At 55.1% G+C, this 21138-nt stretch overlaps 2 protein-coding genes across 2 annotated transcripts in view; both read left to right on the top strand.

The window, feature by feature from the left end:
• The first annotated feature begins 177 nt into the window (after nt 1-177).
• ZC3HC1 (zinc finger C3HC-type containing 1) lies at nt 178-17131 on the top strand. The gene is made up of 10 exons (XM_058805756.1): nt 178-314; nt 2930-3041; nt 5828-5978; nt 8944-9027; nt 10027-10154; nt 11305-11465; nt 13272-13470; nt 14906-15112; nt 15241-15450; nt 16883-17131. The coding sequence occupies exons 1-10, from the start codon at nt 178-180 to the stop codon at nt 16952-16954; spliced, it is 1461 nt and encodes a 486-aa protein (XP_058661739.1). The 3' UTR covers nt 16955-17131.
• A 2640-nt stretch (nt 17132-19771) lies between these two features.
• UBE2H (ubiquitin conjugating enzyme E2 H) overlaps nt 19772-21138 on the top strand; it is a 51835-nt gene continuing 50468 nt past the window's right edge. Inside the window, exon 1 of the mRNA XM_058804642.1 lies at nt 19772-20039. Coding sequence (XP_058660625.1) covers nt 19987-20039 — 53 coding nt within the window. The 5' untranslated portion in view covers nt 19772-19986. The remainder of the gene's footprint in view (nt 20040-21138) is intronic.

Consider the following 21138-nt stretch of genomic DNA (forward strand, 5'->3'; position numbering starts at 1 on the left):
CGGGAATTTTCTCGGGGGCACCGGCGCCCCCCGAGCCCTCCGCGAGGTTCCGGAGGCCGCGCGGGGGTTGCGCGAGGCCATGAGCGACCCCGCGGCGCGGGCGGAACGATCGTGCGCGAGCGGAACGTTCGTGCGGGGCCCGCGTTTCCCGGGCGCTGACGGGAGGGAGGGACCAAAATGGCGGCGCCCAGCGCCGGGGGAGCGGCGGCGGCGGCGGCCGGGGGGAACCGAGGGCGGCCGCCCCCCGTCACCCCCCGGCAGATCCGCGACCTCATCGACGGCGGCATCGCCAGCGAGGGGCCCGGGCCCGGCGGGTGAGGGGCAGCGGCACCGGGCGGGGCGGACCCGCCGGCACCGGGCGGGAGCCGGGGGGAGGCCCGGCCGTGTGAGGGGCGGGGAGCGCTGGGGACCCGTTAGGGAATCGGGGACCCCTCGGGGTTATTTGGGGTCCTGGGGGGGGGGTTGGAGTCGGAGAGAGCGAGGCTGGAGGGGACTGGGAGGTGCTGGGAGTTGTTATTGGGGAGGGAGAGCGGGAAAGGAGAGCGCGGGAATGAACTGGGAGCACTGGGAGCACTGGGAACCGGGGGGCTGGGAGGGGCACTGGGGGCACTGGGGATACTGGAGGGACTCGGGGCACTGGGGATACTGCAAGGACAAGAAGGCAGCAGTTGAAACAGATACTAGGACACTGGGAGGGCGCTGGGAGGGTACTGGGGGCACTGGAAGGGCACTGGGAAGGTACTGGGGTTACTGGGAGGGTACTGAGAGGGTACTGGGAGGGTACTGGGGTTACTGGGAGGGTATTGGGGGCACTGGAAGGATGCTTGGGGCACTGGGAGGGTAACTGGGGGCACTGGGAAGGTACTGAGGGTACTGGGAGGGTACTGGGGACACTGAGAGCATAACTGGGGGCACTGGGAAGGTACTGAGGGTACTGGGAGGGGACTGGGAGTGTACTGAGGGCAATGGGAAGGCACTGGGAGGGTACTGGGAAGGCACTGGGAGGGTACTGGGGGCATTGGGAAGGTACTGGGGTTACTGGGAGGGTACTGGGGGCACTGGGAGCATAACTGGGAGCACTGGGAGGATACTGGGAGCACTGGGAGGGTACTGGGAAGGCACTGGGAGCACTGGGAGGGCAGCCCAGGTCAGTGACCCTTGGAGTCCCCATGGGCTGAAGTGGCCCCGTCCTGGTCACAGGGGCCACACTTTCATGAGGCACTGGGGTTACTGGGAGCACTGGGAGGCACTGGGGTTACTGGGAGCACTGGGAGCACTGGGAGCAGTGGGGGCTGGGCTTTGGGGTGTCTCAGGGCTCCCCTGTCCCAGCCCTCCCTGAACTTGGGCTGAGTTCAGGCACTGGGAGGAGGCCAAGTGGGGTGACATTGGGGGTGACATTGCAGCCCCACATTGCAGTTTGGGGACACCCCAGACACCCCAGTGCTCACGCTGCCCCTGCTGGGCTCACAGGACAAATCCTGTCCCCTCCTTGTCCCAAATCCCACTGGCCCAGCTGGCACTGGGACACAGTCAGGGCACCCTTGGGATTTTATTTGTTTGTTGTTTCATTAGGAATTAATTAATGGGAGTTAAAATTAAAAGCTGAGAATGGGGAGTTCTGGGGAAAATCCTTGTCAGGACAAGCCTGGGGGGTGGGGTTAGGAAGTGCTCTGGGCTTTCTTTTTAATCCTATTCCTAAAATCCAATATTTTCCCAAAATCCAATCTCTCCCTAAGATCCAGCCTGTCCCTAAAATCCAGCCTTTTCCTAAAATCCAGCCTTTTCTTCAAATCCAACCTTTTCCTAAATCCATTTTTTCCCTAAAATCCAGCCTTTTCCTCAAATCCAACCTTTCCCAAAATCCAACCTTTTGCTGAAATCCAGCCTTTTCCTAAATTCAGCCTTTTCCTAAATGCAACCTCTTCCTAAAACCCAACCTTTCCCAAAATCCTGCCTTTTCCTAAACCCAACCTTTTCCTAAATCCAGCCTGTTCCTAAACCCAGCCTTTCCCAAAATCCCGCCTTTCCCCAAATCCAGCCTTTTCCTAAACTGAGCCTTTTCCTAAACCCAATCTTTCCTAAAATCCTACCTTTTCCTGAAATCCAGCCTGTTCCCATCTCCATCCTTTTCCTAAATCCAGCCTGTTCCCAAGCCCAGCCTGTTCCCATGTCCATCCTTTGCCAGTCCCAGCCTGTCCCTAAATCCAACCTTTCCCTTACTCCATCCTTTATTTAAATCCAGCCTGTTCCTAAACCCATCCTTTCCCAAAGCCCAGCCTGTTCCCATGTCCATCCTTTCCCTAAATCCAGCCTGTTTCTAAACCCATCCTTTCCCTAAATCCAGCCTGTTCCTAAACCCATCCTTTCCCAGTCCCAGCCTGTTCCCATGTCCATCCTTTCCCTAAATCCAGCCTGTTTCTAAACCCATCCTTTCCCTAAATCCAGCCTGTTTCTAAATCCATCCTTTCCCTAAATCCAGCCTGTTCCCATGTCCATCCTTTCCCTAAATCCAGCCTGTTCCCATGTCCATCCTTTCCCTAAATCCAGCCTGTTTCTAAATCCATCCTTTCCCAGTCCCAGCCTGTTCCTAAACCCATCCTTTCCGTAAATCCAGCCTGTTCCCATGTCCATCCTTTCCCAGTCCCAGCCTGTTCCTAAATCCATCCTTTCCCTAAATCCAGCCTGTTCCCATCTCCATCCTTTCCCAAAGCCCAGCCTGTTCCTAAATCCGTCCTTTCCCAGTCCCAGGCTGTTCCCAACCCCATCCTTTCCCAGTCCCAGCCTGTTCCCATGTCCACCCTTTCCCAGTCCCAGGCTGTTCCCAACCCATCCTTTCCCAGTCCCAGGCTGTTCCCAAATCCCTCCTTTCCCAGTCCCAGGCTGTTCCCAAATCCCTCCTTTCCCAGTTTCCTGCTGCTGTCCCTTTCAGGAAGGACACGTCGGACTGCTCGGAGCGCGCCAATGGACCCTCGCAGCTGGAGGCTCCTTCCCTGGAGTCTGCCAGCAGGGAGGCCTACTTCAGCAGGGTGGAAACATTCACCATATCCTTTGGGATGCTGGGATTCCAGCTGGGACCGTGGGGGAACAGCCAGAGGGGTCACTGATCCAGTCCTGCCCTTGCAGGGACATCCCAAAGTTCCCCCCTGGCCCTGGAGCTGTCCCAGTGCTCCTGGAGCTTTGGAGCTGTGGCCATGGCCTGGGGGATGCTCAGTGCCCCAGCACCCTCTGGGGAAGAGGCTTTTCCTAAAATCCAGGCTCATCCTAAAATCCAGCATTTTTCTAAATCCAACCTCTTCCTAAAATCCTTGAAAATCCTTGAGAAATCCTGGATTTGTCCCCGAAATCCAGCCTTTGTTTAAATCAAACCTTTTCCTAAAATCCAGCCTCTTCCTAAATCCTACCTTTTCCTAAAATCTAGGCTCATCCTAAAATCCAGCCTTTTCATAAAATCCCATCTCTTCCTCAAATTCCACCTCTTCCTAAAATGTTGCCTTTTCCTAAATCCAACCTTTTTCTAAAATCCAGCCTTTTCCTGAAATGCAACTTTTTCCTGAAACCCCACCTTTTCCTAAAATCTCTACTTTTCCTATAATCCAAGCTTTTCCTAAATCCAGCCTTTCCCTGAAATGCAACCTTTTCCTAAAATCCCACCTTTTTCTATAATCCAAGCTTTTCCTAAATCCAGCCTTTCCCTGAAATCCAGCCTTTTCCTAAAATCCTACCTTTTCCTATCATCCAAGCTTTTTATAAAATCCTGCCTCTCCCTGAAATCCTGCCTATCCCTAGAATCCCACCTCTTCCTAAAACTCACCATTTCCTAAAATCCCGCCTTTCCCTGAAATCCAACCTTTTTCCTAAATCCAGCCCTTGCCTAAAATCCCATCTTTTCCTATAATCCAACCTCGTCCTATAATCCAACCTTTTCCCAAAATCCAGCCTTTTCCTATAATCTGAGTTTTTCCTAAATCCAGCCTTTTCCTATAATCTGAGTTTTTCCCAAATGCAACCTCTTTCTAAAATCCAGCCTTTTCCTAAATCCAACCTTTTCCCAAAATCCTGCCTTCTCCTAAATCCAACCTTTTCCTGAAATCCAGCCTTCTCCTAAAATCTCAACTATTTCCTCTAATCCAAGCTTTTCCTAAATAAAACTTTTTCCTAAATCCAGCCTCTTCCTCAAATCCAATCTTTTCCTAAAATCCTGCCCTTTCTTAAAATTCTGTCTTTTCCTAAAATCCTGCGTTTTCCTAAATCCAACCTCTTCCTGAAATCCAGCCTTTTCCTGAAATCTTGCCTTTTCCTATAATCCAAGCTTTTCCTAAATCCAACATTTTCCTAAAATCCAGCCTGGGAATGTTTCCCCACGCCACAGACCCCGAGCTCTCTGTCCCTGGGATGTTTCCCCAGTTCACAAACCCCAATCTCTGCCTCCCTGGGAATGTTTCCCCACAAACCCCGAGCTCTCCCCGCTCGGGAATGTTTCCCCAACCCCACAAACCCCGAGCTCTCCCTCTCTGGGAATGTTTCCCCACAAACCCTGAGCTCTCCCTCTTTGGGGATGATTCCCAAACCCACAAACCCTGAGCTCTTCCTCTCTGGGAATGTTTCCCCATCCCACAAACCCCGAGCTCTCCCTCCCTGGGAATGTTTCCCCACAAACCCTGAGCTGTCCCTCTTTGGGGATGTTTCCCCATCCCACAAACCCTGAGCTCTTCCTCTCTGGGAATGTTTCCCCACAAACCCTGAGCTCTCCCTCTTTGGGGATGATTCCCAAACCCACAAACCCCAAGCTCTCCCTCCCTGGGATGTTTCCCCACCCCTCAAACCCCAAGCTCTCCCTCCCTGGGAATGTTTCCCCACCCCACAGACCCCGAGCTCTCTGTCCCTGGGAATGTTTCCCTACAAACCCCAAGCTCTCTGTCCCTGGGAATGTTTCCCCATAAACTCCGAGCTCTCCCTCCCTGGGAACGTTTCCCCATAAATCCCAAGCTCTCCTTGCCTGGGAATGTTTCCCCACAAACCCCAATCTCTGCCTCCCTGGGAATGTTTCCCCACAAACCCCGAGCTCTCCCTCCCTGGGAATGTTCCCCCACCCCACAAACCCTGAGCTCTCCCTCCCTGGGAACATTTCCCCACCCCACAAACCCCGAGCTGTCCCTCCCTGGGAATGGTTCCCCATCCCACAGACCCTGAGCTCTCCCTCTTTGGGGATGATTCACAAACCCCGAGCTCTCCTTCCCTGGGAATGTTTCCCCACCTCACAAACCCCAGTCTCTCCCTCCCAGGGAATGTTTCCCCACAAACCCCGAGCTCTGCTTCTCTGGGAATGTTTCCCTGTAAATCCTGAGCTCTCCCTGTCTGGGAATGTTTCCCCACCCCACAAACCCTGAGCTCTCTGTCCCTGGTAATGTTTCCCTACAAACCCCGAGCTGTCCCTCCCTGGGAATGTTTCCCCATCCCACAGACCCTGAGCTCTCCCTCTTTGGGGATGATTCCCCAACCCAACAAACCCCGAGCTCTCCTTCCCAGGGAATGTTTCCCCATAAATCCCGAGCTCTCCCTCTCTGGGAATGTTCCCCCAGTTCACAAGCCCCAATCTCTCCCTCCCAGGGAATGTTTCCCCACAAACCCCAAGCTCTCGGTTGCTGGTAATGTTTCCCCATAGATCGCGAGCTGTCCCTCCCTGGGAATGTTTCCCCACAAACCCCGAGCTCTCCCTCGCTGGGAATGTTTCCCCACCCCACAGACCCCACCTCTCCGTCCCAGGGAACGTTTCCCATCCCATAAATCCCAGAGTGCTGCTGCTGCTGTCTCTCCTTGACGGGCAGACCCCCTGAGGTGGGCGGGCAAGCCGCCGGCGCTGTCCCCGCTGGTGTGCGCGCGTTTCGGCTGGGTCAGCGTCGAGTGTGACATGCTCAGGTGCTCCAGCTGCCAGGCCTACCTGTGCATGAGCCTGCAGCTCACCCTGGACCTCAGCAACTGTGAGTGGGGGCGGCCCAGAGCTTGGGATTTGGGGATTTGGGATTGTGGGGTTTGGGATTTGGGATTGCGGGATCGCGGGGCGCAGCGGCTCCCAGGGGCGGGGAGGGTGGGAAAGCAGCTCAGGGTCAATGGGTGGTGTTTGGTTGTGGGGTGGGATAATCAATCCTGGTTTGTGTTGGGAATTCCAGCTGGGAGGGGTCATGGGATTGTAGGGAGTTTGGGTTGGGAGGGGTCTTGAAGGTCCTCCTGTTCTGTGCTGGTGTCCAGGGAATGGTGGTTCTGAGGAATGGTGGTTCCAAGGAAGGATGGTTTCGGGGAATTATGAACCCAGGAAATGATGATTCCAAGGAATGATGGTTTCAGGGAATGATTGTCCTAAAGAATGATGGTTTCAGGGAATGGTGGTTCTAAGGAGGGATGGTCACAGGGAATTATGGTTCCAAGGAATTATGGTTCCTGGGAATGATGATCCCAAGGAATGATGGTTTCAGGGAATTATGAACCCAGGAAATGATGATTCCAAGGAATTATGGTTTCAGAGAACGATGGTGCCGGGAATGATGATCTCAGGGAATGATGGCTCAAGGAATTACATTTTCTGGGAATGATGGTCTCAGGAAATGATGATTCCAAGGAATTATGGTTCCAGGCAATGATAGTGCCAGGAATGATGATCTCAGGGAATGATGGCTCAAGGAATTACATTTTCTGGGAATGATGGTCTCAGGAGATGATGATTCCAAGGAATTATGGTTCCAGGCAATGATGATGCCAGGAGAGATGGTCCTAAGGAATGATGCTCCCAGGGAATTATATTCCTTAGTAATGGTGGTTTTGGGGTGTGATGGTCCCAAAGAATGATGGTTCCAGGGAATGGTGGTGCCAGGAGTGATGATCTCAGGGAATGATGATTCCAAGGAATGATGATTCCAGGGAATGATGGAATTCTGTAAAAAATTCCTTTATTATGCTGGGATTAAACCTCTCCCAGCACACCCTGTCCCCACTGGTCCTTGTCCTCCCCATGGACAGGAGACCCCCCCATCCTCTTTGCAGCCTTCCTTTAAGGACTGGAAAACCCCAGAGAGGTTCCAAACCTCAAACCAGACCCAAGGGAATGATCCCAAAACATCTGGAACACTTCCAGGCTTGGGGACTGATCACCTCTTGGGATATTCCAGAGTTGGATCATCCTGGTACAGAAACAGTTCCTCCTGTTGAGCCTCTGGTGCAGCCCTGAGCCATTCCCATGCTGGAATTCCCTGCCAGTCCTGCCCCAGGATTCCAGGGGAGAGCTCAGCACTTCCCTGCCCCAGCAGGTGCAGAGTTCACCCCTCATCCTCCTCTTCTCCAAACAATCCCAAGGCTCTCAGCCTCTTTCCAGGTTTTCCATCCATTCCTCCAGCCTCGTTGCCCTCTGGATGCATTTAAGGATCTGAAAATCCTTTAAAAAAATTCCCTTTTCTTTCCCAGTTCCTGGATCTGCTTCCCTGATCCTCCACTGAATTTTTCCAGCATGGAAAAATTGATTGGTGCTTGCTGCTCACCAAAACCATTCAGGCAGAAATTCCATTGTGAGATTTAATTAATGAACTCCTTATTATCCCACAAGGCAGTGCCATCCCCACTTCCCAATTTTCCTGGCTGCAATTGCCCTGGGAGTGGACAGGGAGCACATTCCTGCTGCCTGTGGGAATACTGAGCCTTTCCTTTTGGCTCGCTCAAGATCAACATTCCCTATTTATTCAGATTATCTCTGTTAAATAAACCTTGGCCTAATTATCCCGTTGGAAATCACACCAGGTTAGGAAAATCCAAAATAATCAAAGATTGGGAAGGAGGCAGTGAAAAACAAAGTGAAAAAGAAATTATTTGGTTCTGAAAGTGTAAGTGAAATTAAATGTCAGAATTTTTGAGGGTTTTTTTGGGGGGAAGTTTGATTTGCAGGCATGGCTGGGATTTGGGATGGAGGGATCAGCTGAGCCAGGGGTTGGCAGCATCCCAGGAGGAGGAGCTGGCAGCACGCAGCAGGTTCTGTGCCCAGGGTTGGCTTGGGCTCCCCTGCTCCTGGGAATGGGAAGGGGAGGGATTTGGGCTGTGGGCAGGGGGAACTGCTGAGGTGACATTTGTGTTCTGGGAGGGAGCCTGGAATTCCTCTTGGTGGGAACAGGGGGGAGGTCTGAGGTTGGAATCCTGGATGCTGAGAATTTTAAACTTGCTGTGCTGAAAGAGTTTAAAATTCTCAGAGTTCTAAACACAGAGTTTAGAATTCCCAGCATCCATTAGTGCTTGTAGTAGGTGTTAATATTTAAATTTCAGCACTTCTTGGTTTGACTAGAGTATTTTAAAAAAACTATTTTTTTTTAAAATTAGGACACTTTATTTTTTGGTTTTTTGAGAATATATTTTAAAAATTATTATTAAATTTAATTAATAATAATTTATTTAAAATTAATTTATTATTCAAATAAATTTAAAGTTATTATTAAAATGATATGAACAGTCTGAGGTGAAGCTTCAGGCTGTGCAGCCTCCATCCTGGGAAATCATCCCAGGGAACTCTGCCACCTCCTGGCTTGGTTTTCCTGCCCATTCCCTGCTTTTCCTGCCCATTCCCTGCTTTTCCTGCCCATTCCTTGCTTTTCCTGGATATTCCTTGGTTTTCCTGGCCATTCCCTGCTTTTCCTGCCCATTCCCTGCTTTTCCTGCCCATTCCTTGGTTTTCCTGGATATTCCTTGGTTTTCCTGGCCATTCCCTGCTTTTCCTGGCCATTCCCTGCTTTTCCTGGATATTCCTTGGTTTTCCTGGCCATTCCCTGCTTTTCCTGGATATTCCTTGGTTTTCCTGGCCATTCCCTGCTTTTCCTGCCCATTCCCTGCTTTTCCTGCCCATTCCCTGGGGCCATTCCCTGCTTTTCCTGGCCATTCCCTGAGCAGGGAATACCCCAGAGTTTTCCCCTGCAGACAAGGAGCGCTGTGAGGAGCTCAGGAAGGCTCTGAGCACTGCCCATGAGAAGTTCTGCTTCTGGCCAGACAGCCCCTGCCCAGGTGGGTGCCTCAGATTCCTGCTTTATTCCCATTTTTTCCCTTCCTTTCCATTGTTGTTCCTGCCATCACACTCTGCTTTTCCTGTGGGAATGATGGAACATAAGGAAAGCAGCAGATGGAAGCCCCAGGGCTGTTTCCAGCTTTTCCTAAGCTCTGGGTGCCTCTGGAGCAGTTAAATTGTTTTTGGGTTGGACCTGGGAGGGGACAGGGGAGGTTGGGTGTCATGGAATGCTCAGAGAGGGATGGATCCTGTCTTGGGAGCTGTGCTGCTTGTGAATGCAAAAAGCCAGGAAAATAATCTTGGAATTGTTGGGGTTGGAAGGGACATTAAAGCCCTTCCAGTGCCACTCCAGGGACTTCCACCGTCCCAGGCTGCTCCAGCCCCAGTGCCCAACCTTGGCCACTGCAGGGATCAGGGGCAGCCCCAGCTGCTCTGGGAATCCCTTCCCAAAATCCCACCCCAGGCTCCCTCTCCAGGGAATTCCCTCCATTCCCAGCTCTCCCAGCCTGGCATTGGATCCATCCCCACCCCGACTCCTCTCTAGGAAGGGATTTTGGGGTCTGGGGGCTTCACTGGCAATCTCAGCACTCCAGGAAGGGTCTCCCTTCCCTTTGCCATCCCCAACTTCCATAAAAATCCCTTGGGATGGATTCTGAGTGTCCCAAATTCCAGAATCCCAGAACAGTTTGGGTGGGAAGGGATCTCAAAGCTCATTCCAGGGACACCTCCCACTGTCCCAGGCTGCTCCAGCCCCAGGGTCCAGCCTGGCCTTGGGCACTGCAGGGATCAGGGGCAGCCCCAGCTGCTCTGGCAATGCCAGCCCAAGCAGGAATTCCTCACTGCCAAGATCCCACCTAAACTTTTCCCCCTTCACCTTAAGGTCCCTCCCTCTCACCCCATCGCTGCATTCACCTGGGGAGCCTGGCTGGGCTGTGCCCTGCCTTTCCCTGTGGGATGAGGAGGGCTGGGAATGCTGAGCACAGCTCTGCCCTCCCCAGATCGCTTTGCCAGGCTCCTGGTGGATGAGCCCCGAGTTCTTCTCCAGGATTTCCTGGATCGCTTCCAGAGCCTGTGCCAGCTGGAGCTGCAGCTGCCCTCCCTCAAACCAGAAGACCTCAAGAACATGGTGAGTTCCCTCCTGCTCCCAAGACCTGAAGAACGTGGTGAGTTCCCTCCTGCTCCCAAAATCTGCAGCATTCCAGCTCCAGGGATGAGCCTGGGCCCACCCAAAGTCAGGAATTTCAGCCTCTGTGTGTGTATGTGTGTGTGTGTGAGGGATCTGCTCCCACCTGGTTTTTCCCCTTGGACATTCCACCATGGAAACTTGTAAAGAGGAGTTTGGAATGGCTCATCAGCTGGGAAATGTGTCTGGTTCCCAGTCTGGACCTTTCCCAGGGTCCAGGCTGCTCTGTGGTGCCTGGGAGAGGGGGTTTGGGATCCTTTGGGATCTCCCTGGCGGCTCCAGCACTCCATGGGAAGGGGCAGCCCATGGATCACTCATTAGCTGGGATGTCTGCAGACAGGAATTTGGGATGCCAGGGGCTGCCCCCCTGAACCTGAGGTGTGGGCAGAGACCTGGGAAGGTGGAGGAGCCCGAGGAGGGAAAAGCAGGAAAAGCCAGGAACAATGTGGGATTGTCACCCCGCAGGGACCTGTGGTGGCCCTGCTCTGCTGCAGCCAGCTCTGGCTGCTTGGACACTCCTTTGCCAGGGAACAGATGGCTCTGGGCAGGCAGGAGCTGTGTGGGATCCAGGGAATCTTCATCCATTCAGCACAGCCCAGGGGTGGTTCAGGGCTGGCTGAGCTCAGAAAGGCACAGCAGGAGTGGGAGCTGCTCCTCCTCAGGGAGCAGCTGGGGACATGGCATGGAATGGGGAGCCAGAGGCAGGGAGGGTTGCTCTGAGTGCCTTAATTAATGAATTTATTATCCCACAAGGCAGTGTCACCCCCATTTCCCAATTTTCCTGGCTGCAGTTGCCCTGGCAGTGAACAGGGGGCACATTGCTGCTGCCATGTGGGAATTCTGAGCCTTTCCTTCTGGGTCACTCAAGATCAGCATCCCACAAGGATCCCACGAGGATTCCATGAAGATTCCACAACCCAGGGGTGGTTTAGAGCTGGCTGAGCTGGGAAAGGCACGGTAGGAGTGGGAGCTGCTCCTCCTCAGGAGTGCTCTGAGTGCCTTTTCCCTGTTGCCCGGAGCTGGGGGTGCAAAAGGGATCGTTCTCCACGTGGGACAGGGTCTGGGGTAAACCCAGTGCATTTTGTCCCTGCAGTCCCTGACAGAGGAGAGGATCACTCGGCTGCTGCAGCTCATCGGGGAGGAGCTGGAGCACAAGGGGACGGAGGGGGAGAAGCCTCCTGGGAGGTTTCCCACGGAAATGCTGCAGGTGCACGTTCCTGCCTGCATCCTGGCGCTGTGTGGCTGGACCTGCAGGTGGGCAGGGCTGCAGGGCTGGGCCTGGGTGTGCCTCAGCTCTGGGCTGGCCATGAAGGCTCGTGGGGGCTGCAGGGGTGTGGGATGTTCCTCCTGGGGAATGCTCAGTATCCCTTTTTCACTGTTTTCCCTCTTTTTCACCATGCTTCTGCCTACCTGATTTTATTTTCCCATTTTCCCTCTTTTTTACTATTTTCATGCTTCCTTTTGTGTCACAATTTTCCTGCTTTCCCTCTTTGCACTATTCTCCTGCTTCCTTTGTTGTTACAATTTTCCAATTTTCCCTCTTTTTCACTAGGATCCTGCTTCCCTTATTTAACCATTTCCCCACTTTTCCACTACATTCCTGCTTCCCTTATTTTACCACTTTTTTCCCTATTTTTCACCAGGATCCTTCTTCCCTTTTTACACTATTTTCTCACTTTTCCACTGCATTCCCACTTCCCTTATTTTACCACTTTTTTCCCTATTTTTCACTAGGATCCTTCTTCCCTTTTTACACTATTTTCTCACTTTTCCACTTCATTCCTGCTTCCCTTATTTTACCCCTTTTTCCCTTTTTTTCCCCCTCTGTTCCTGCTTTCTGGCAAGGCAAAACACAACTGGGCCAGTTTAAATCATCATCATAAATGGGATTTAATGGATTTATTTCCCTGACTTTTCCAAGCCCAGGCTTATCCCTGAGCACCTCTCCAGACTTTCCCCAACCCTGGAAGTGTCCAAGGCTGGGTTGGACTGGCTTGGAGCAGCCTGGGATGGTGGGAGGTGTCCCTGCCCATGAGGGGTTGGAATGAGATGAGCTTTAAGATCCCTTTCAACCCATCCTGTGATCCCATGAGGATTCCATGAGAATCCCCATGAGGATTCCACGAGGACCCCACGAGGGTTCCATGAGGATCCCGTGAGGGTCCCATGAGAATCCCCATGACGGTTCCACGAGGATCCCATGAGGGTTCCAAGAGGATTCCACGAGGATCCCACAAGGATTCCATCAGGATTCCATGAGGACCCTATGAGAATTCCATGAGGATCCCATGAGGATTCCATGGTGATCCCATGAAGATTCCCATGAGGATCCCATGAGGTTCCTATGGGAATTCCATAAGGAACCCACGAGGATTCCCATGAGGTTCCTATGAGGATTCCGTGGGGATCCCATGAGAATCCCATGAGGATTCCACGAGGATCTCATGAGGACCCTATGAGGATTCCATGGAGATCCAATGAGAATGCCACAAGGATCCCATGAGAATTCCCTCGAGGATTCCATGAGGATTCCATGAGGATTCCACAAGGATCCCATGAGGACCCTATGGGGATCCCATGAGGGTTCCATGAGGATTCCCATGAGGTTCCTATGAGGATTCCATGGGGATCCCATGAGAATCCCATGAGGATCTCATGAGGACCTTATGAGGATTCCATGAGGACCCTATGAGAATCCATGAAGATCTCATTAAGATTCCATGAGGATCCCATGAGGATTCCATGAGGATCTCATGAGTACCCTGTGAGGATCTCATGAGGACCCCATGAGGACCCCATAAGGATTCCATGAGGATGCCATGACAATCCTATAAGGATTCCCGTGAGGATCTCATGAAAATTCTGAGGATCCCATGAGGATCCCATGAGGATCCCATGAGGACCCTGTGAGGATTCCATGAGGATCCCATGAGGATTTTACAAGGATCCCATGAGAATCCCATGAGGACCCTAGAGGATCCCATGAGGGTCCCACGAGGATCCCATGGGGGTCCCACACAGATCCCACGAGGATCCCCTGACTTGTGTCTGTGCCTGCAGCGCTGCCTCGGGCTCCATGAACCTGTCGGTGATCACCTGCTCCCGCTGCATGAGGAAGGTGGGGCTCTGGGGCTTCCACCAGCTGGAGTCTGCTGCAGCTCCAGAGCTGGATTCCTGTGGCTCCAGCAGCACCACCCCGCCCGTGCCCACCTCCCCTCGCAGGATGCTGACACGGAGCCAGGACCCAGCCTCCGAGCAGGTACCTCCATCCTGTCCTGGGGCTCTGGGCAGGCCAGGGACACCTGGCAGCTCCAAAATTCTCATCTACATCCTGTGGATGTCCCTCATCCCTCTCTGGGTGGGACAGGGACACCTGGCAGCTCCAGGAGCTCCAAATCCCTCATCCACGTCCTATGGACATCCCTCATCCCCCTCTGGGCAGGGCAGGGACATTTGGCCAGCTCCACGTGCTCCAGATCCCTCATCCCCTCCAATGGACACATCCATGTGGTGGGAAGGGCCCCTGTGGGATGGCTGAGGAAGATTGGAGCTGGACAAGGCCCCTTGGTGAGCAGAGGAACTCCAAATCCCTCACCCACATCCAAGGGACATCCTCATCCCTCTCTGGGTGGGACAGGGACACTTGACAGCTCCAGGTGCTCAAAATCCCTCATTCATGTCCTATGGACATCCCTCATCCCTCTCTGGGCAGGGCAGAGACACCTGGCCAGCTCCAGGAGCTCCAGATCCCTCATCCATGTCCTATGGACACATCCATGTGGTGGGAAGGGCCCCTGTAGGGTGGGAAGGGAGGATTGGAGCTGGACAAGGTGAGCAGAGGAGCTCCAGTTCCCTTACCACATGTGTCCAATGGACATCCCTCTCTGGGCAGGGCAGGGACACTTGGCCAGCTCCAGGAGCTCCAGATCCCTCACCCACATCCAGTGGACACATCCATGTGGTGGGCAGGGCTCCTGTGGGGGGTTGAGGAGGATTGGAGCTGGACAAGGCCCCCTTGGTGAGCAGAGGAGCTCCAAATCCCTCACCCACATCCAAGGGACATCCCTCTCTGGGCAGGGACACCTGGCCAGCTCCAGGAGCTCCAAATCCCTCACCCACATCCAATGGACACATCCATGTGGTGGGAGGGGAGGGTTGGAGCCGGACAAGGTGAGCAGGAGCTCCATGATCCCTCACCCACATCCAATGGACACATCTGTGTGGTGGGAAGGGAGGGTTGGAGCCGGACGAGGTGAGCAGCAGCTCCATGATCCCTCACCTACATCCAATGGACACTCCATGTGGTGGGAAGGGCGCCTGTGTGGTGGGAAGGGAGGGTTGGAGCAGGACGAGGTGAGCAGCAGCTCCATGATCCCTCACCCACATCCAATGGACACATCTGTGTGGTGGGAAGGGTTCCTGTGGGGCGGCTGAGGAGGGTTGGAGCAGGACGAGGTGAGCAGGAGCTCCATGATCCCTCACCCACATCCAATGGACACTCCATGTGGTGGGAAGGGTTCCTGTGGGGTGGCTGAGGAGGGTTGGGGCAGGACGAGGTGAGCAGGAGCTTCATGATCCCTCACCCACATCCAATGGACACTCCATGTGGTGGGAAGGGTTCCTGTGGGGTGGCTGAGGGGGGTTGGGGCAGGACGAGGTGAGCGGCAGCTCCGTGACCCCGTTCCCCCCCGCAGCACGAGAAGAGCCCGTCCCCAGCCGTGGCGCGGCCCCGGGGCTGGGACTCGCCCGGCTCCATGGACAGGGGCGAGCTGGACGTGAGCAGCCCCGCCCTGAGGAGCCGGCCCGTGACGCGCAGCATGGGCCAGGGGGACACCATGGAGGTGCCGTCCAGCCCCGTGCGCCGCGCCAAGCGCGCGCGCCTCTGCTCCTCCAGCGGCTCGGTGAGTGACCCTGCCGGGAGCTCCTCGCCCAGGGCTTGGTGCGGCAGCCCCCGCTCACAAAGAGGGGTTTCTGGTGTCTCTAATCGTGCCATCGCTGTGTCCCCTCTCTGTCGCCTCCTCGTTCCCAGGACACCTCCCTGAGGAGCTTCTTTCACCCCAGCTCCCAGCACCGCGATTGGTGTCCCTGGGTGAGCGCCGGGGAGGGACAGGAGCCCCCGGAGGACGCTGCGCCCCACACGGACAAGGAGCCTGGCAAGGCTGAGCCAGGCTGGGAGGTGGTGCTGAAGAGGCTCCTTGGCATCCAGAAATGTGACGCGGTGCCCGAAACGGAGCCGGTGGTGAGCCTGGGGCATCCCCACCTGTCCAGGCAGCAAACTTTTGGGGTGGGTGGGTTTTGCGTGGGATCAATCCCAGCCAGGTGACAAGGACCAAGCTGCAGAGCCCTGTGAGCCCTGGCATGCCCACAGGCAGGCTCCATCCAAGGCTGGGCTGTGCTGGAGCTGCTCCAGGCTGCTATAAATAACAGTATAAATTTCCAAGATCTGGTTTCATTCCCCAGAGTGTCCCCAGAGCTGCTCTCTGCAGCCATCCCAGCTCCAGGCTCTTGGGGTGCCAGCTTTGCTGAGGCCGCAGCTCCCTCCCATGTGGCTGTGCCTCCCTGGATCTCATTATCCACTTGGATTGCTCCTGCCAGCTCCTTCCTGCTTCACCTGGGGCTCAGGGGAGCAGTGGATGGAGCATTCCCCCTTCACCATTCGTCCTGGGGCTTTGTGGGATTTGTGTCCCCAACAGGTCCCTTCTAGGGGTGTCCCTGCCTGCAGCAGGGGGTTGGAACTGGGTGATGTCTAATGTCCCTCCAACCCAAACCATTCCCTGATTCTGTGATTCTGCTGTGTGCCAGCAAAGCTCCAGATGGTCCAGCAAGACCAGTCACAAGTCAGAGGCACCAGACCCAGCTGGAGCAGGGGATGGCTGGAGTCCCTTCCTGCCTTTTGGGGTCCCTTCCTGCTTTTTGGGATCCTTTCTTGCTTTTTGGGGTCCCTTCCTGCTTTTTTGAAGCCCCTTCCTGCTTTTTGGATTCCCTTCCTGCTTTTTGGATTCCCCTCCTTTTGGGTTCCTTTCTTGCTTTTTGGAGTCCCTTCCTGTTTTTTGGGCTCCTTTCCTGCCTTTTGGGGTTCTTTCCTGTTTTATGGAGTCTCTTCCTGCTTTTTGGGGTCCCTTTCTGCTTTTTTGGCTCCTTTCATGCTTTTTGGAGTAATTTCCTGCTCTTTGGAGTCCCCTTTCTGCTTTTTGGGGTCACTTCCTGCCTTTTGGGCTCCTTTCATGCCTTTTGGGCTCCTTTCCTGTCTTTTGGGATCCTTTCATGCCTTTTGGGGTTCTTTCCTGTTTTATGGAGCCCCTTCCTTCTTGTTGGATTCCCCTCCTGCTTTTTGGGGTCCTTTCCTGCTTCTTGCTCGTAGTCTCTTTGTTCTCCTGTCTGGCTGGCAAATTTCCTGTGTTTTGGGGTCCTTTCCTGTGTTATGGATTCCCTTCCTGCTTTTTGGGTTCCCTTTCTGCATTTTGGGCTCCATTCCTGCTTCTTGCTCGTAGTCTCCTTGTTTTCCCCTGCACTGGCAAATTGGGATCACGAAGACAAGGATCCAAGCACTGTCCTGGCAGCCAGCTGGGACATTTTAGATATTTTTTTGCTGCAGTTTCCCCTGGTGCCCTTTGCCAGTGGGAGCTCCAGTGCCCTGACCCGTGGCTGTTCTCTGTTCCCATCTTTTCCAGAGCCTCTCAGAGAAGTCCTGCAAGGTGTTCCGCATTTTCCGCCAGTGGGAGAGCATGAACTCCTCCTCCTGAGCACGGGAGCCAGCCCGGGGCAGGGGACACGCCCACGGGGACACACCCAGGGGGACACGCCCACGGGGACACACCCACGGGGACACACCCACGGGGACACACCCACAGCTCCGTGTCCCGAGGCAGCTCCAGCCTCGCTGGGATCCCCTCCCTGCCCGCCCTGCTGGAGCCTCCCCAAGCTGCTGCTGTGTCTGTCTGTCCCTCTGAGGGCTGCCTGGGCCCGTGGGGTGACAAGGGGACGTTGTCACCTCCCCAGGAAGTGACGCCAGGTGGGAATAAACATTTCATTTTTGTTGTTTTTTTTTCTTTTTCCTTCCTGCTGCCGTGGTGCTTTTTCCTAGGGCAGGAGGAGGTCAGGACCTGGTGTGGCTCCTGTGTCCCTCAGGATTCTGGTCCTTATGGGATCAACATCCCCCTGCCTCCTGTTCCCTACTCCACATTTTGGTTTTCCACGGCCAGTTTGGGGTGATGAATCCCCGTGGTGGGAGGGTGGGATTCCCAAAACCTGGGAACAGATGAGTTTGGGCTGCTGGGAAGGGAATGGTGTCATCTCCATCCTTGAGGATATTGGGGAAAGGGCTTTGGGAAGGGTTGGGATCCCACAGCCAGCCTGGCACAGTTGGATCTCCTCCCTCCAGGTGTGTGCTGTGGGTGGGGGCACAGGGATGTGTCATTCCTTTTGGGGTCTTTTGTGAGGAAAGGAGCTCCTGCCTCCATTTCCCCAGCTCCATCTCTGAGGTTTCACCTGTATTGTGCCCTTGGATGGATTTGGGATTTTGGGATTTCCCACCCTGTGCCTGGCAATGCAGTGGCTGCCTTGCTCAGGGCTGATCCTGGCTCTCCCTGAACCCCAAAACCTGGGGGTGCACCTGCCCACCTGGGGGCTTCTCCTGGGATCCAGCATTTTGGGATCCCATGGGAAGCAGCAGGGCCTCAGTTTGGGTGGTTTTCCTTCCTTTCCCTAATTAAGGGCCCTAACGAGGGGCTGCTGCACCCACACCCTGCTGGGCTGGGAGTTGGGGTGGAAATGGGGATACCCCAAATCCAGAGGGATGAGGATGGGCTGGGAATTACCTGGGATGGGATTCCCTTTTCCAGCTGCCTGGAGCCACAGATCCCCCATGCTCAGCAGCCCCCCATGCTTTCCCCATTCCTTACATCTGCCTGGAACTCTGCTTTTCCCATTTCCAGTGGTTTCCAGCAGTTCCCTTTGGCTCCCTCTCTTCCCTACACTCCCTGTCCATGGATTCTCCTGGCTCCCCCTCATCTCTGATCCCACCCCACAAGTCATGGGATGCACCCAGTCCAGGATGATATTCCCATCCCGGGGTGGGAAAGCCCAGCCACAACCCCTTCATCCTGATTTCCAGACTGAGGAGTGCTCAGGGGATCCCCAAAATTCCCTCAGTTATTTTCCCAAACCGTTCCAAGGCTTGGGTGCTGTAAGAGTGGGGTTGAGGTGTTCCAAAAAGGATCAGGGTGCTGCTGTAGTCCCTGACATCCTGGAATAATCCCTGGTGTTTCAAAGCTGCTGTTTCACAGATGGGATAGAAGCATTCCAAGAAATGATGGGAAAATCCCTGGTTTTCCCTGTCCAGTTCTCCAGTCAGGGAATATTGTGGCTTGGGAAACACAGGATCCTCTAGCCCAAATTTTCCAGCTGCTCTGCTCAAACAGAACCCTGTTCCCTGCCAAATTCCACCCTGGAATGTGGGGTGTGGATGTGAGTCCCCTCAGGTGATGTCACCTCCTGGCCCTGCCAAACTTGGGGCATGTTGGGGCATTAAAGGAGGAGCTTTTTTGGGATTCTTTGGCCGTGTCTCCTCCCCACAGGGGGAGGAAGCACCAGGGCAGATTTATGGGATGATGCCGGGGTCAGGAATGTGGGGTGGGCAGGTTCCACACAGGAATCCCATCAGTTTGGGAGACACCCATTGGTGCTGTCATCATCCGGCTGGGGAAACTGAGGCACAGGGAAATGCTCTGGTGATGTCCCAGCGGAAATCCGGGGTGGTGACTCCTGCTCTGGGGCCTGGCCAGCTGCCACATTGCTGCCTGGATTGAATGGGATTGCCAAAGGCAAACTCCATATACTGTGTAGGCAAATCCCATATTCTGGGTGGGCAAATCCCATATTCTGTGTGGGCAAACCCCATATGCTTTGTGGGCAAACCTCATATTCTGGATAGGCAAATCCCATATGCTGGATGGGCAAACCCCATATTCTGTGTGGCCAAACCCCATATTCTATATGGGCAAACCCTATATGCTCTGTGGGCAAATCCCATATTCAATATGGGCAAACCCCATATTCTGTGGGGTAGTTCCCTGACCATGGTGGGGATAGGGAAATAGGGGAATAAGGGGGTTTGTTGTTCCAGAATCCACGGGGAACAAGGGAGATACTGGGAACAGGGGGAGCTGTGGGGAATTGTGGAAAACCAGTGGGAATGGGGGAGCCATGGGGAGTTGCAAGGCCCTGACATAGATGCGCCCGGTATTTTATCAGGGGGTTCCCTGGCTGTGGTGGGAATGGGCAAAACGGAAATGGGGGAATGAGAGGAGTGTCACAATCCATGGGGAATGTCGGGAGCCTGGGGAATTCGGGAAACCTTGGAAAAGGAGGAACTGGAGCTCGCGGCCCCAGCGGGGCCTCGAACCCGCGGCCCATCCGTCATTCCCCTCCCCGCTCAGAACTACAACTCCCGGCGTGCCTCGGGGGCCGGCGGAGCGTTAGGGCGCGGCCAATGGCAGCGCCGCGGGGCGGTGACGTCACCGCGGGTGACGTCAGGTGTCCAGAGAGAGGCTGGGGCAGAGGCGGCCGGAGCGGCTGAGGGAGCGCGAGCGGCGCGGGGGGGCCCTGTCGGCGACAGCGACGACAGCGGCGACAGCGGCGGCGGCAGCGACAGCGGCGGCTCCCAGCGCCTCGCGGCCAGGCGTTACCCCGTTCCGCTCGGCGCCGGGCGGCCCCGGCCCGCGGCGGCGGCGGCGCTGACAGCCCGCCCGGAGCCCCGGGGGCGGCCGCGGCCACCATGTCGTCCCCCAGCCCGGGCAAGAGGCGGATGGACACCGACGTGGTCAAGCTGTATCCTTGCCGTGCCACCCCCCGGGCCCACGGGGGACCAGGACTGCCCCCCCCCCCCCCAGGGCCGGGCCTGCAGAGGGTGGGAGGGCGGGGGGCACCGGGCACCCCGCCGGGGTCGCCCCCCAGACCCCTCCATTCGCAGCCCCGCGGCCGCTCCCGGAGCTGGGGTCGGATCTGCCCTCTCCCCCTCACCGGGGGAGGCCTGACCCCCCCTTTGCCCTATTTTGGGGGGTTTATCCCCTCTGTGGCGTGAGAGGCGGTGCTGGGGGTGTCTCTGCGGACCCCTCTCGGTGGTGCCCCCCCAGTCTGGGTGCCCCGAACCCCCCTCGCCTGCCCTGGGGAGGGCCAGGAGGGGGAGAGCAGTTCCAGCAGCCACAGCCCAAAGAAAGGCTTTTGTGGGGGTTATTATTATTATTTATTCCCCCATCTCACCCCGCAGTTCATGAAGCTTCTGGTGCCGGCGTAGGGATTTGATTTTTTGGGGAGGACGGGGGGGGGTCCCTCGGGGTCTGGCTCAGCAGACCCAGGGGTGGGTGAAGGGCATCAGGGCCCGAGCCCGTCTCCCAAGAGGTTTATGTAACCCTCCAGGTTTGGTTAGGCTTTATTACTTTTTATTTTTCCCCTCCTTCCTACATAGATCTGTTTATATTTTTCCTCCTTGTTTTTATTCCTGGCCCTTTACGGGGCGGTGAATCCCTTTTTTCTCTCTGTCTGGAGAGTGGGTGGCGTTGAAAAATACCATTGGGAATTCGGTTCTGGGATTGTTTTATTAATAGTTTTTGTTTACAAGGTGGCGGTGCGAGCCGGGAAAGGGTAGCAATGACAAAGTGGATGAAATGTTTCTCGGATTTGTCTCCTGAACGTGCCCGACCTCTCTCAGCAGGACTCGGGGCTGCTGGCTCTGCCCTGCTGCTCTCGAGGGGTCGAGAAACGGGTCTGATTTAGTTCCCAGAGAGAGATAAACAAACTTATCTGGATTTGGTGGTGTTTTTTTGGAAAGGGAGGGGGGAGGGAGGAGCAGCAGCGCTCCTGTTTGTGGCTTATCGAAGGAAACTTGTCTGACGTTCTCGCAGCGCCTTTCTCCCCACAAAGCTGCTCT

The sequence above is a fragment of the Ammospiza caudacuta genome, chromosome 5 (genome assembly GCF_027887145.1).
Source record: "Ammospiza caudacuta isolate bAmmCau1 chromosome 5, bAmmCau1.pri, whole genome shotgun sequence".
Taxonomy (NCBI): domain Eukaryota; kingdom Metazoa; phylum Chordata; class Aves; order Passeriformes; family Passerellidae; genus Ammospiza; species Ammospiza caudacuta.

Coding starts and splice junctions, on each gene's coding strand:
- ZC3HC1 (XM_058805756.1), top strand. CDS start 178: ATGGCGGCGCCCAGCGCCGGGGGAGCGGCGGCGGCGGCGGCCGGGGGG. Junction 11,466..13,271: donor CTGTGTGGCTGGACCTGCAG/GTGGGCAGGGCT, acceptor CTGTGCCTGCAG/CGCTGCCTCGGGCTCCATGA. Junction 13,471..14,905: donor AGGACCCAGCCTCCGAGCAG/GTACCTCCATCC, acceptor TCCCCCCCGCAG/CACGAGAAGAGCCCGTCCCC.